The sequence below is a fragment of the Ranitomeya variabilis genome, chromosome 4 (genome assembly GCF_051348905.1).
Source record: "Ranitomeya variabilis isolate aRanVar5 chromosome 4, aRanVar5.hap1, whole genome shotgun sequence".
NCBI classification, from domain to species: domain Eukaryota; kingdom Metazoa; phylum Chordata; class Amphibia; order Anura; family Dendrobatidae; genus Ranitomeya; species Ranitomeya variabilis.
The window spans coordinates 753,881,870-753,897,367 of record NC_135235.1 but is presented as its reverse complement, the minus strand read 5'-3'; the positions used below and the strand labels follow the sequence as shown (position 1 = coordinate 753,897,367).

The 15,498-nt window shown below is 44.7% G+C and overlaps 1 protein-coding gene across 1 annotated transcript in view; it reads right to left on the bottom strand.

Moving 5' to 3' along the window:
- Positions 1–10,329: 10,329 nt before the first annotated feature.
- LOC143766837 (uncharacterized) overlaps positions 10,330–15,498 on the bottom strand; it is a 37,504-nt gene continuing 32,335 nt past the window's right edge. Inside the window, exon 7 of the mRNA XM_077254820.1 lies at positions 10,330–14,044. Coding sequence (XP_077110935.1) covers positions 12,762–14,044 — 1,283 coding nt within the window. The 3' untranslated portion in view covers positions 10,330–12,761. The remainder of the gene's footprint in view (positions 14,045–15,498) is intronic.

Here is a 15,498-nt window from a genome sequence, read left to right as displayed (position 1 = left end):
GCACCGTTAGTCGTGATTCGTGACGTTCTAGCGATATCGTTACGATATCGCTGTGTCTGACACGCTACTGCGATCAGACATCACGCTGAGAATCGTACGTCATAGCAGATCGTTTGGAACTTTCTTTCGTCGCTTGATCACCCGCTGACATCGCTGGATCGTTGTGTGTGACAGCGATCCAGCGATGTGTTCGCTTGTAACCAGGGTAAACATCAGGTAACTAAGCGCAGGGCCGCGCTTAGTAACCCGATGTTTACCCTGGTTACCAGCGTAAACGTTAAAAAAACAAACAGTACATACTTACATCCCGGTGTCTGTCCCCGGCGTCTCAGCTTCTCTGCACTGTGTGAGCGCCTGCCAGCCGGAAAGCGAGCACAGCGGTGACGTCACCGCTCTGCTTTCCGGCTATGGTGCTTACACAGTGCAGAGAAGCTGAGACGCCGGGGGACAGACACCGGAATGTAAGTATGTACTGTTTGTTTTTTAACGTTTACGCTGGTAACCAGGGTAAACATCGGGTTACTAAGCGCGGCCCTGCGCTTAGTAACCCGATGTTTACCCTGGTTACCCGGGGACTTCGGCATCGCTCCAGCGCCGTGATTGCAAAGTGTGACCGCAGTCTACGACGCTGGAGCGATAATCATACGACGCTGCGACGTCACGGATCGTGCCGTCGTAGCGACGAAAATTGCACTATGTGACAGTACCCTTACTTGATTATTTAAACTATCTGCATAGCTTTTCCCTCTCTGCTTTAGAAGTGAACAAACTGGCTCAATAAAACAATGCATAATTAGCATAACAGCACACATCACTAGAGATCAAGGATAAGCCACAATAAAAGTCAATATTCCAGGCTTACACTAAAGGTACCGTTACACTAAACGACTTACCAACGATCACGACCAGCGATACGACCTGGCCGTGATCGTTGGTAAGTCGTTGTGTGGTCGCTGGGGAGCTGTCACACAGACAGCTCTCTCCAGCGACCAACGATCAGGGGTAAGACTTCGGCATCGCTGAAACTGTCTTCAACGATGCCGAAGTCCCCCTGCAGCACCCGGGTAACCAGGGTAAACATTGGGTTACTAAGTGCAGGGCCGCGCTTAGTAACCCAATATTTACCCTTGTTACCATTGTAAAAGTAAAAAAAAAACACTACATACTCACATGCTGATGTCTGTCACGTCCCCCGCCGGCGTCCACTGCTGTCGGCAAGAGCGCTGCTTAATGCACGCTCCTGCCGAGAGCTTCCCTGCACTGACTGTGTCAGCGCCGCCGTAAAGCAGAGCACAGAGGTGACGTCACCGCTGTGCCTGCCGGCGCTCACACAGTCAGAGGGAAGCTCTCGGCATTAGCGCGTGCATTAAGCAGCACTCCTGCCGAAAGCAGTTTTAACCCTGTGGACACCGGGGGACGTGACATACATCAGAATGTGAGTATGTACTGTTATTTTTTTTTTACTTTTACAATGGTAACTAGGGTAAATATCGGGTTACTAAGCGCGGCCCTGCGCTTAGTAACCCGATATTTTCCCTGGTTACAAGTGAACACATCGCTGGATCGGCGTCACACATGCCGATCCAGCGATGACAGCGGGTGAGCAGCGACGAAATAAAGGTCTGGACTTCTAGCTCTGACCAGCGATATCACAGCAGGATCCAGATCGCTGCTGCGTGTCAAACTCAACGAGATCGCTATTCAGGACGCTGCAACGTCACGGATCGTTGTCGTTCTCGTTGAGTGTGACGGTACCTTAACAAAAGTCTGTTTTCTTGACCAACCAGAAATCAACACTTAAATTTGAAAACCAACATACAGATAACATTCTATTATTCTTCATTTGCTAAAAATAGTTTTCTGGTTAATTAAGATACAATGCTGTATGTTGCTGGGTTGTGTCACACTGGGCCAGTCACTCCGTGACATTTTCATACAAAATAATGGCACAGATCCTCCATACATTATTATTATTATTTATTGTTATAGCGCTTTACATATGAGGAGGGGTATACATAATAAAAACAAGTACAATAATCTTGAACAATACAAGTCACAACTGGTACAGGAGGAGAGAGGACCCTGCCCGCGAAGGCTCACAATCTACAAGGGATGGGTGAGAATACAGTAGGTGAGGATAGAGCTGGTCATGCAGCGGTTTATACATACTAGACATACTATCTATTCCTGACACTGGAGTGGCTTATAAACTTATTAAGTATATAGTTTGAGGTCTGGGATCTGCCAATATGTGGCTGGTTTTCTGACTGTTTCGGATAACATGATACATGGTTTTAGTTTTTTTTTGTCTAGTTTTGCTTAAATATAGGTCAATATTAAATAGTCTCCTGATGAGTTGCCTTTGGTGACGACGATGAAACCTGTAGAAATGAGAGGCTTGGAGAGTGAGGGTGTATATGTCACCTCACCCTATATAATGAAATGTGGGGTACATGTTTTTTCTATTAGTCACCTACTGACTAACCTTCAGGGGGTAAATTATGGGTATAGTTTTACATTTGGAATAAATAAAGTTTAGTTTTATCCTTTTGTCAGCAAACATGAGGAATGACAAGAGATAACCCATTTAAGAAGATTCAATTTTGGTTAAAACTATTCCAACATTATGAACATAAAAAAGGCTTCTCCCCTATGTGATGTGCAGCGCGCCAAAGTCCTGGTCGTTGCAGTAGTGTCGTTCTTCCACCAGGGGGAGTGATATTACATCTGAAGGTAATAAAGAAAATCTCTTTGCCAGGTATCACAATCCATACAACACACTTTACACTCCAGGCCGCCAGGGGGAGCTACGCTCCTATCTATTAGGGCACTCCTAACAATTAGGTAAAACTGGTGGTCTGGATAGAAAGTTAGTCAGAACCCGACGGAGTTTGGCAGAAGCTGGCTGGGGTGACCTCCAGCCAGATCCAGACTTTGGTCTGAGGAGGACGAGCGTCCACGGAGCTGCGCCTGCCCCATGTGCGGCAGCATCCTAGGAAAGAGACATTAGAGAAGTGTATTGCAGAGGGTGAGAAACAAAGTCATAGCAAAAAGGAGAGGAAATCAGAAGGAGTTCTGCCCTGTGAAAGGCTGCCTCCTTCTGAGGCGCAGTAATCCGGTAGCCAGAATACCGAGGGAGTAAGGATCTCTACACTTTACTTCAGAGACTGGCAGGACAGTTAATTCCACGTTGGCTGCCCGACCTTAAACCCAGGAGGCATAGTGGCAACTTGTGAGGGCAGGGGCGTCGTAGGGTCCTTGAAAAAAGCTTCAGGCCACCAGTCATACGGATTTTGTCCTATCTTAACCATCGGGGACAGAGAGAAAGAGACTAAACATCTCCAAAACCCAGGCGCTAGAGGAAGTCTACTGATTTCCACCTGGATAATGGGACTCTGGATTTGCCTTCAGACCAGCCGGACTCTGCCTGCCCTGTGGTCTGGTACCCTGGACTGCGGACACTGAAGCATTCAGTAAAGGTAAATAGACTGCGACCTGGTGTCCTTGTTATTCACTATGACTCACACCATTCACCATCTACACTCTGGGAAGCCCTGGGGATACACTTCACCTGTGGGAAGGTATACCATCTAGCTGCCATTACATCACCCCAGCGGACCCCTAAGCAGCGTCAGTCACCCTGACCGAACACCACAGGTGGGGTCACAAACACTATTCCCTTTAAAGGCCTTTCCCCCATTTATCAATGGACGCCCCTAGGGCCACGGACCAGGTCAGCCACCGTGACATCCCCGCCGAGAACGGAAGGACCCGGTACCGAGTACCCCACTGCCCTACTGGGGGCGCTCCAGATGTCTCTGATGTTTATTAACAGTTGATTTCCAAGTAAAGTATTTCCCACATTAAGAAAATTAAAAAGGCTTCTCTGTGTAACTGCTCTGATGCCTAACAAGAAGCGCTTTCCTGTTAAAACATATCCCAGGAAAAAGGCTTCTCCCCTGTGTGAATTCTATGGTGCCTAACCAAATCTGATTTCTGGTTAAAACATTTCCCACATTCTGAACAGGAAAAAGGTTTCTCCCCTGTGTGAGTTACATGGTGCCTAACCAAATCTGATTTCTGGTTAAAACATTTCCCACATACTGAACAGGAAAAAGGCTTCTCCCCGGTGTGAATTCTATGGTGAGTAACAAGCAGTGATTTACGTGTAAAACATTTCCCACATTCTGAACAGGAAAAAGACTTCTCCCCTGTGTGAGTTCTATGGTGCCTAACCAAATCTGTTTTCTGGATAAAACATTTCCCACATTCTGAACAGGAAAAAGGCGTCTCCCCTGTGTGAATTCTATGGTGAGTAACAAGCAGTGATTTACATGTAAAACATTTCCCACATTCTGAACAGGAAAAAGACTTCTCCCCTGTGTGAGTTCTATAGTGCCTATCCAAATCTGTTTTCTGGATAAAACATTTCCCACATTCTGAACAGGAAAAAGGCTTCTCCTCTTTGTGACTGCTCTGATGTCTAACAAGATTCCATTTCTGGTTAAAACATCTCCCACATTCTGAACAGGAAAAAGGCTTCTCCCCTGTGTGAACAGATGGATTCTACATGCCTGGTTCCCACCATGACGCATGGAGGAGATGAGATGGTGTTGGGGTACTTTGCTGGTGACACTGATGAAGATTTATTCAAAATTGAAGGCATTCTTTACAAGCATGGCTACCACAGCATCTTGCAGCGGCATGCTATTCCATCCGGTTTGCGTTTAGTTGGACCATCATTTATTTTTCAACAGGACAATGACCCCAAACACACCTCCAGGCTGTGTAAGGGCTATTTGACCAAGAAGGAGAGTGATAGGGTGCTACGCCAGATGACCTGGCCTCCACAGTCACCAGACCTGAACCCAATCGAGAGGGGTGAGCTGGACTGCAGAGTGAAGGCAAAAGGGCCAACAAGTGCTAAGCATCTCTGGGAACTCCTTCAAGATTGTTGGAAGACCATTCCTGGTGACTACCTCTTGAAGCTCATCAAGAGAATGCCAACAGTGAGCAAAGCAGTCATCAAAGCAAAAGGAGGCGACTTTGAAGAACCTAGAATATAAGACATATTTTCAGTTGTTTCACACTTTTTTGTTAAGTATATAATTCCACATGTGTTAATTCATAGTTTTGATGCCTTCAGTGTGAATGTACAATTTTCATAGTAATGAAAATACAGAAAAATCTTTAAATGAGGTGTGTCCAAACTTTTGGTCTGTACAGTACCTGTGTGTCATCTCCTCCTGTATATAGTATATAGCTTTGTCTCATCTCCCCTGTATATAGTATATATCTGTGTGTCATCTCCTCCTGTATATAGTATATACCTTTGTGTCATCTCCCCTGTATATAGTATATACCTGTGTGTCGTCCCCAGGTTCCTCCCGTCTGTACACTGTGGAGGTGAAGTGTCCCCGCAGCACAGAACATTTCAGTAATACCATTTAGTTAGACATTGTAAAGAAGGAGCCACTTAGAGCGACATTAGTTGTACTGTATAAATAGGTGTACAGTGAACCCGGCATTGTCAGGTTGGCGCTGTTACACCGAGTAAAATGATTCCTGGGTTGGAGAAATCAGTCTTGTGTTTCTTTCATTAATCTGTGGTTGAAGTTAATGAGATGCTTCATGCCAGACAAGGAAGTTCCTGATTCTGGGCCCCCTGCAGTCTGTGGCAGAGGGGGGTCTGTGTCGGCACGGTAATAAATTGTGTTATTTCCAGCTTTATAGAAGGACGATAGCACCATTGAAATGAGAAGAATAATAGGCCTCAGTTACCACAACTGTCTACAAGGAAAACTGTTGCATATAGCAGCCAATCACAGCTCAGCTTTCATGCTCTAAACAGCTCTGGTGAAATGAAAGATGGTGAGTGATTGGTTTCTATGGGCAACACAGGCAGTGTAAGCTATTGTGGTCAAGAAGATGTGCCTATGAAATAGATATATTAGATATTATACAGGGCTTTGCGTGTGGAGTGAGTGTGGCTATGCGGAGTGGGCGGGGCTATGTGGAATGGGCGGGGCTTCATACACACATACATATATGTATGTATACATGATTGATTACCACTTCTGTCTCTGTAACAATCCCCTTTAACCCCTTTACGACACCAGCCATAAATGTACGCCAATGTCAGACTCCCTCCCTTTGATGTGGGCTCCAGCGATGAGCCACATCTTTTCTGGCACGTCAGCAAGCGCGCCTGAAATCCCTCTCATTGGTGATCCCATCACATGATCGCGGCTCACCGATGGGTTGGCATGACAACCAGAGGTCTCCAGCATAAGTCTATGGTTGTCACTGCCGGATTGCTATGAGCGCCGCCCGCTAGCCGAACACGCATGCACCAGGGATCGTCTCGCCAACTCCCGCTCTCCTTTTAACATGGGCAAAACGCTACTCAGGCAACACAGGGTGAAGGTAAAACAGTGTGGCAAAGCTTTATTGTACCACAAAACAGGCAGATAACAGATAGAACAGTCCCAGCAAACATCCCACGATGGTGCAGATTAGAGTCTTGCCCTTTCCGCTGACTTGCCGGTATAATAGCAGCTGTGACTACAGATATTCCAGGGTCGCTACCCCACCTGTGAGGGGTAACTACAAGCGTAGGAAGATGACAGTCCACTGAGTCCATACAAGCTACAAGGCCAGGGGAATCGGGGGATCACAACCTGGCTTCATATTCCAGGGTCGGTTACTCCACCTGTGGCACGCACACAGAGAGGAGTGTTATGATCCTAGTGGGAGAGGATCTCTGGTATTCCGGCTAAGTCTGCAAAAAACATTAAACAGCTCTAGCGAGGTGGAAACTGGGCTGACCGCATACCTGATCCTAACACACAACTAAAAGTAGCCGGTGAACGTACCTACGTTGATTCTAGACGTCTCGAGCCAGCCGGAGAACTGACTACCCCTAAAGGGAAAATAAGACCTCACTTGCCTCTAGGGAAATTAACCCCAAAGATATAGAAAGCCCCCAACAAATAATAACGGTGAAGTAAGAGGAAAACACAAACGTAGAGATGAACTAGATTCAGCAAAGTGAGGCCCACTAATATAGATAGGCAGAAAATAGAAAGTGAACTATGCGGTCAGCAGAAAACCCTGCAAAAACATCCACGCTGAATATTCAAGAACCCTCGCACCGACTAACGGTGTGAGGGGAGAATATCAGCGCCCTAGAGCTTCCAGCGAGCTAGAAAATCACATTTTGAGCAAGCTGGACAAAAAACACTGATAATGCAAATGATCCAAAGTATGCAAACAGAACTTAGCTTTTCTTGCATGAGACAGATGGCAAGGAATCAGGAGACCAAATTGGACTGAATACATCGATACCAGGCAAGAGACTGAGTCCTAAGGAGCACTAAATAGGGAACACCCACAGCTTAATGAAACAGCTGAAGCCCAGGCCTGCAGAAAGACATGACTCATACAGTACCGTTCGTGACCACAAGAGGGAGCCCAGAAACACAGTTCACAACAGAGGAGGTAACAACAAGTGTAGGAAGATGACAGTCCACCGAGTCCATACAAGGTACAAGGCCAGTTGATCTGAGGATCACAACCTGGCTTCTCCAAACGAATCCATGGTTCAGCGATGGTCTATGGAACAGATCTGTATTCTTCCAACTGAGGATGAAGACCCCTAGGTTGTTACCTATAGAATGATAGCTCCGTGTCCCTTGTAATGGAGCCATGATGTAAAATGGCTGCTGTCCTTTCTCTGGTCCTTTTGAGATGTATGGATGTCTTGGCAGAATCTCTCTGGCTGTTTCTCTCAGTATCTTTATACAGAGGCATGTAACCTATTTTTAGACTTAACAAGTGGCCCTCATTCAGTATTTACATAAAGGTAGGCACCACTCATTGATGATATAAAAAACTCTTTATTCAATATGAGAAAACACCAAACATGGTGAAAATAGCCCACACTGGGCGGCAGATGAGAGACAACAGATACAGAACAAAAAGGTAGACACCTGGCAACAAAAATCATAAGGAATAGTCTAAAGATTACTGATGTAAAATACTAATTTAGAATGTTTTGTATGTAAACAGAGGTAGTACATTGTAACGTATTTTATTATGTATATTCTTATCTCTGCAAAATTAGTCACACTGCAACATTGCATACCAAGACCACATATACTCCCAATATAAGGAGAGGCTAGTGCACCTTATGTGCTACATAATAGAAAAATGTACAGAGACTTATACTAACCCTACATATAGAGTACAACATCAGTTCATATTTACCAAATAAAATGAATAGCCAGGCGTCCACCACACCCGACGCGCGTTTCGCACAAGTTGCTTCGACCCCTGGACGAAGCAACTTGTGCGAAACGCGCGTCGGGTGTGGTGGACGCCTGGCTATTCATTTTATTTGGTAAATATGAACTGATGTTGTACTCTATATGTAGGGTTAGTATAAGTCTCTGTACATTTTTCTATTATGTAGCACATAAGGTGCACTAGCCTCTCCTTATATTGGGAGTATATGTGGTCTTGGTATGCAATGTTGCAGTGTGACTAATTTTGCAGAGATAAGAATATACATAATAAAATACGTTACAATGTACTACCTCTGTTTACATACAAAACATTCTAAATTAGTATTTTACATCAGTAATCTTTAGACTATTCCTTATGATTTTTGTTGCCAGGTGTCTACCTTTTTGTTCTGTATCTGTTGTCTCTCATCTGCCGCCCAGTGTGGGCTATTTTCACCATGTTTGGTGTTTTCTCATATTGAATAAAGAGTTTTTTATATCATCAATGAGTGGTGCCTGTTTATAGGTATTCATATTATGTGCGGCTAACCACCGTGGGTTTCATAATTGGTGTTGTGTTCTATTTACATAAAGGGCAAGAATGCAGACGAGATCAAATAGCATTAGGGTACTGTCACACAGTGCAATTTTGATCGCTACGACGGCACGATTCGTGACGTTCTAGCGATATCGTTACGATATCGCTGTGTCTGACACGCTACTGCGATCAGACATCACGCTGAGAATCGTACGTCGTAGCAGATCGTTTGGAACTTTCTTTCGTCGCTTGATCACCCGCTGACATCGCTGGATCGTTGTGTGTGACAGCGATCCAGCGATGTGTTCGCTTGTAACCAGGGTAAACATCAGGTAACTAAGCGCAGGGCCGCGCTTAGTAACCCGATGTTTACCCTGGTTACCAGCGTAAACGTTAAAAAAACAAACAGTACATACTTACATCCCGGTGTCTGTCCCCGGCGTCTCAGCTTCTCTGCACTGTGTGAGCGCCTGCCGGCCGGAAAGCGAGCACAGCGGTGACGTCACCGCTCTGCTTTCCGGCTATGGTGCTTACACAGTGCAGAGAAGCTGAGACGCCGAGGGACAGACACCGGAATGTAAGTATGTACTGTTTGTTTTTTAACGTTTACGCTGGTAACCAGGGTAAACATCGGGTTACTAAGCGCGGCCCTGCGCTTAGTAACCCGATGTTTACCCTGGTTACCCGGGGACTTCGGCATCGCTCCAGCGCCGTGATTGCAAAGTGTGACCGCAGTCTACGACGCTGGAGCGATAATCATACGACGCTGCGACGTCACGGATCGTGCCGTCGTAGCGACGAAAATTGCACTATGTGACAGTACCCTTACTTGATTATTTAAACTATCTGCATAGCTTTTCCCTCTCTGCTTTAGAAGTGAACAAACTGGCTCAATAAAACAATGCATAATTAGCATAACAGCACACATCACTAGAGATCAAGGATAAGCCACAATAAAAGTCAATATTCCAGGCTTACACTAAAGGTACCGTTACACTAAACGACTTACCAACGATCACGACCAGCGATACGACCTGGCCGTGATCGTTGGTAAGTCATTGTGTGGTCGCTGGGGAGCTGTCACACAGACAGCTCTCTCCAGCGACCAACGATCAGGGGTAAGACTTCGGCATCGCTGAAACTGTCTTCAACGATGCCGAAGTCCCCCTGCAGCACCCGGGTAACCAGGGTAAACATTGGGTTACTAAGTGCAGGGCCGCGCTTAGTAACCCGATATTTACCCTTGTTACCATTGTAAAAGTAAAAAAAAAACACTACATACTCACATGCTGATGTCTGTCACGTCCCCCGCCGGCGTCCACTGCTGTCGGCAAGAGCGCTGCTTAATGCACGCTCCTGCCGAGAGCTTCCCTGCACTGACTGTGTCAGCGCCGCCGTAAAGCAGAGCACAGAGGTGACGTCACCGCTGTGCCTGCCGGCGCTCACACAGTCAGAGGGAAGCTCTCGGCATTAGCGCGTGCATTAAGCAGCGCTCCTGCCGAAAGCAGTTTTAACCCTGTGGACACCGGGGGACGTGACATACATCAGAATGTGAGTATGTACTGTTATTTTTTTTTTACTTTTACAATGGTAACCAGGGTAAATATCGGGGTGAGCAGCGACGAAATAAAGGTCTGGACTTCTAGCTCCGACCAGCGATATCACAGCAGGATCCAGATCGCTGCTGCGTGTCAAACTCAACAAGATCGCTATTCAGGACGCTGCAACGTCACGGATCGTTGTCGTTCTCGTTGAGTGTGACGGTACCTTAACAAAAGTCTGTTTTCTTGACCAACCAGAAATCAACACTTAAATTTGAAAACCAACATACAGATAACATTCTATTATTCTTCATTTGCTAAAAATAGTTTTCTGGTTAATTAAGATACAATGCTGTATGTTGCTGGGTTGTGTCACACTGGGCCAGTCACTCCGTGACATTTTCATACTAAATAATGGCACAGATCCTCCATACATTATTATTATTATTTATTGTTATAGCGCTTTACATATGAGGAGGGGTATACATAATAAAAACAAGTACAATAATCTTGAACAATACAAGTCACAACTGGTACAGGAGGAGAGAGGACCCTGCCCGCGAAGGCTCACAATCTACAAGGGATGGGTGAGAATACAGTAGGTGAGGATAGAGCTGGTCATGCAGCGGTTTATACATACTAGACATACTATCTATTCCTGACACTGGAGTGGCTTATAAACTTATGAAGTATATAGTTTGAGGTCTGGGATCTGCCAATATGTGGCTGGTTTTCTGACTGTTTCGGATAACATGATACATGGTTTTAGTTTTTTTTTGTCTAGTTTTGCTTAAATATAGGTCAATATTAAATAGTCTCCTGATGAGTCGCCTTTGGTGACGACGATGAAACCTGTAGAAATGAGAGGCTTGGAGAGTGAGGGTGTATATGTCACCTCACCCTATATAATGAAATGTGGGGTACATGTTTTTTCTATTAGTCACCTACTGACTAACCTTCAGGGGGTAAATTATGGGTATAGTTTTACATTTGGAATAAATAAAGTTTAGTTTTATCCTTTTGTCAGCAAACATGAGGAATGACAAGAGATAACCCATTTAAGAAGATTCAATTTTGGTTAAAACTATTCCAACATTATGAACATAAAAAAGGCTTCTCCCCTATGTGATGTGCAGCGCCCCAAAGTCCTGGTCGTTGCAGTAGTGTCGTTCTTCCACCAGGGGGAGTGATATTACATCTGAAGGCAATAAAGAAAATCTCTTTGCCAGGTAACACAATCCATACAACACACTTTACACTCCAGGCCGCCAGGGGGAGCTACGCTCCTATCTATTAGGGCACTCCTAACAATTAGGTAAAACTGGTGCTCTGGATAGAAAGTTAGTCAGAACCCGACGGAGTTTGGCAGAAGCTGGCTGGAGTGACCTCCAGCCAGATCCAGACTTTGGTCTGAGGAGGACGAGGGTCCACGGAGCTGCGCCTGCCCCATGTGCGGCAGCATCCTAGGAAAGAGACATTAGAGAAGTGTATTGCAGAGGGTGAGAAACAAAGTCATAGCAAAAAGGAGAGGAAATCAGAAGGAGTTCTGCCCTGTGAAAGGCTGCCTCCTTCTGAGGCGCAGTAATCCGGTAGCCAGAATACCGAGGGAGTAAGGATCTCTACGCTTTACTTCAGAGACTGGCAGGACAGTTAATTCCATGTTGGCTGCCCGACCTTAAACTCAGGAGGCATAGTGGCAACTTGTGGGGGCAGGGGCGTCGTAGGGTCCTTGAAAAAAGCTTCAGGCCACCAGTCATACGGATTTTGTCCTATCTTAACCATCGGGGACAGAGAGAAAGAGACTAAACATCTCCAAAACCCAGGCGCTAGAGGAAGTCTACTGATTTCCACCTGGATAATGGGACTCTGGATTTGCCTTCAGACCAGCCGGACTCTGCCTGCCCTGTGGTCTGGTACCCTGGACTGCGGACACTGAAGCATTCAGTAAAGGTAAATAGACTGCAACCTGGTGTCCTCGTTATTCACTACGACTCACACCATTCACCATCTACACTCTGGGAAGCCCTGGGGATACACTTCACCTGTGGGAAGGTATACCATCTAGCTGCCATTACATCACCCCAGCGGACCCCTAAGCAGCGTCAGTCACCCTGACCGAACACCACAGGTGGGGTCACAAACACTATTCCCTTTAAAGGCCTTTCCCCATTTATCAATGGACGCCCCTAGGGCCACGGACCAGGTCAGCCACCGTGACATCCCCGCCGAGAACGGAAGGACCCGGTACCGAGTACCCCACTGCCCTACTGGGGGCGCTCCAGATGTCTCTGATGTTTATTAACAGTTGATTTCCAAGTAAAGTATTTCCCACATTAAGAAAATTAAAAAGGCTTCTCTGTGTAACTGCTCTGATGCCTAACAAGAAGCGCTTTCCTGTTAAAACAAATCCCAGGAAAAAGGCTTCTCCCCTGTGTGAATTCTATGGTGCCTAACCAAATCTGATTTCTGGTTAAAACATTTCCCACATTCTGAACAGGAAAAAGGTTTCTCCCCTGTGTGAGTCCTATGGTGCCTAACCAAATCTGATTTCTGGTTAAAACATTTCCCACATACTGAACAGGAAAAAGGCTTCTCCCCTGTGTGAATTCTATGGTGAGTAACAAGCAGTGATTTACGTGTAAAACATTTCCCACATTCTGAACAGGAAAAAGACTTCTCCCCTGTGTGAGTTCTATAGTGCCTAACCAAATCTGATTTCTGGATAAAACATTTCCCACATTCTGAACAGGAAAAAGGCGTCTCCCCTGTGTGAATTCTATGGTGAGTAACAAGCAGTGATTTACATGTAAAACATTTCCCACATTCTGAACAGGAAAAAGACTTCTCCCCTGTGTGAGTTCTATAGTGCCTATCCAAATCTGTTTTCTGGATAAAACATTTCCCACATTCTGAACAGGAAAAAGGCTTCTCCTCTTTGTGACTGCTCTGATGTCTAACAAGATTCCATTTCTGGTTAAAACATCTCCCACATTCTGAACAGGAAAAAGGCTTCTCCCCTGTGTGAGTTCTATGGTGATAAACCAAATCTATTTTCCATTTAAAACATTTCCCACATTCTAAACATGAAAAAGGCTTCTCCCCTGTGTGAGTTCTCTGATGTCTAACAAGATGCCATTTCTGGTTAAAACCTTTCCCACATTCTGAACAGGTAAAAGGTTTCTCCCCTGTGTGGATTCTTTGATGGCTATCAAGATTTATTTTCCATTTAAAACATTTCCCACATTCTGAACAGGAAAAAGGCTTCTCCCCTGTGTGAGTTCTATGGTGATTAACCAAATTTGATTTCCGGTTAAAACATTTCCCACATTCTGAACAGGAAAAAGGCTTCTCTCCTGTGTGATTTCTCTGGTGACTAACAAGATGCCATTTCTGGTTAAAAAATTTCCCACATTCTGAACAGGAAAATGACTTATTTGCTTTAGGAGCAGTTTGTCTTTTAATGCCTCGTTTATGACTTTGATTTTCCTTAGTAGTTAGCAATGAATCAGAAGATGGGAGCTGTTTCATAGGACCAGATGACAGATCTTTGCTGTGAATGGATGATGCTATATCTGGAATAATGGCATTCCCTTCAGTTGTATCTTGTAGGATCTCAAGATCATCAGATTTAAAAACTGAAGATGTCAACTGTCCCTCTGAGCTCCTGATACAGTCATCTGCTAAGATAAAAAAACAACAACATTTTTTTGTAATAAAATATCTTTGAGTTTTATATTTTTGAACATTTCAACTTAAACCATTCATAAAAATGGCCAGCTATGTAAAAACTTTCATTATTTACCAAACAATGACTGTTCACAGTCTAATAGAAAACCTTGTTAGATTAACCAGTAACCAGTAGTATGTGGTGTTCAACAGTTTGTTCATTCTGCCTCCAAAATATTGAATAAAAAGAATCAATCAATGTTATGTAGGCAAAAATAATACCAATTCTTATCTCACAAAAAAACAAGTCCCCTGTCAGGTCCATCATCGATCAATGGATAAACAGAGGTTAGAATATAGCACGGAGAATCTCCCAATAATTAAAACTTAACTTTTAATCACTAAGATAAAATGGACAAACTAACATGACAAAATTAACACATGTGAATAAGGTGCTCATGCAAGCCAGTGCTCAAGATAAAAATTGGTTTGGTCTCACCAATGGGAATGACAAACGTCCACAGCAGGTTCCTCCTGTTGCCTTCTCTAGATAGGAGGAGAGGAAAGAGGGAGGGGGTATAGGGCTTTACTAAACTCCCTGTCATGCCCCTTGTATTGCTCCTGTCCTAACAAGGACAGGCCCCAAGTATACCCTGCTAGGAACAACAATCATCCACTACATACAATATATAAGTCTCCCTATGTTTTTCCTCCCCAGTCACAGGAATTCATCAGGGGAGTTGATTTAAAGCCAATGGGACATAAAGTATGCAAAAAATTAAGTGTCCGTTGTCACAATATTGTATGAAATGTAATATGATTTTGTAGCTTTGCCTGTCAGACCCATGCTGTGGGATAAAAAAAAAAACACCTTCTCTGTGTGTTTCTGCTGTGTGTATGAGAAGGTTTTATTGCTAGCTGTAAATTCCAGGCTCTGGGCAACTTACTCATCCCTCCTCCCATCTAGAATCAGCTAGAACTGGTATAAAATTTCCCAAAATCCATGAAGTTCTTTGTTCAAATATTGTAAGATATTGGGCCAACGATTTTGGCTAGGAAAATAATAAATCTATTTTGCGAATCTCCATTGGCGGATTTATGAGCCACTGTAAGCGGGAGCCTCTAGTTCCAACAGGGACAGAGTACAGATTTCTCCGGAATCGGGCATCCGAACGAGCCTGAATTTACTACCCATAGAAAGCCAATGGTAAAAGAAGATGAATGAGGAGTGTGCTGGGATTCTGACACATTCTGGAGTGGAGGTACTAGCATTATAACACTTTGTGTTAAATTTGGTAACTCTGATGAGAGGGGAGGGCGATGTTAACTCAACCCCTTTAGTGATGTCACGAGGCTCCAGGTTTTTAAGGGACTCCACTTAACCCAGCCTTCAGTCTTAGTCTGAGTCTTACCAGAGGAGCTCTGACTGCTATCCCTGATGAACTGGGACATATGGGAACTCCGCCCA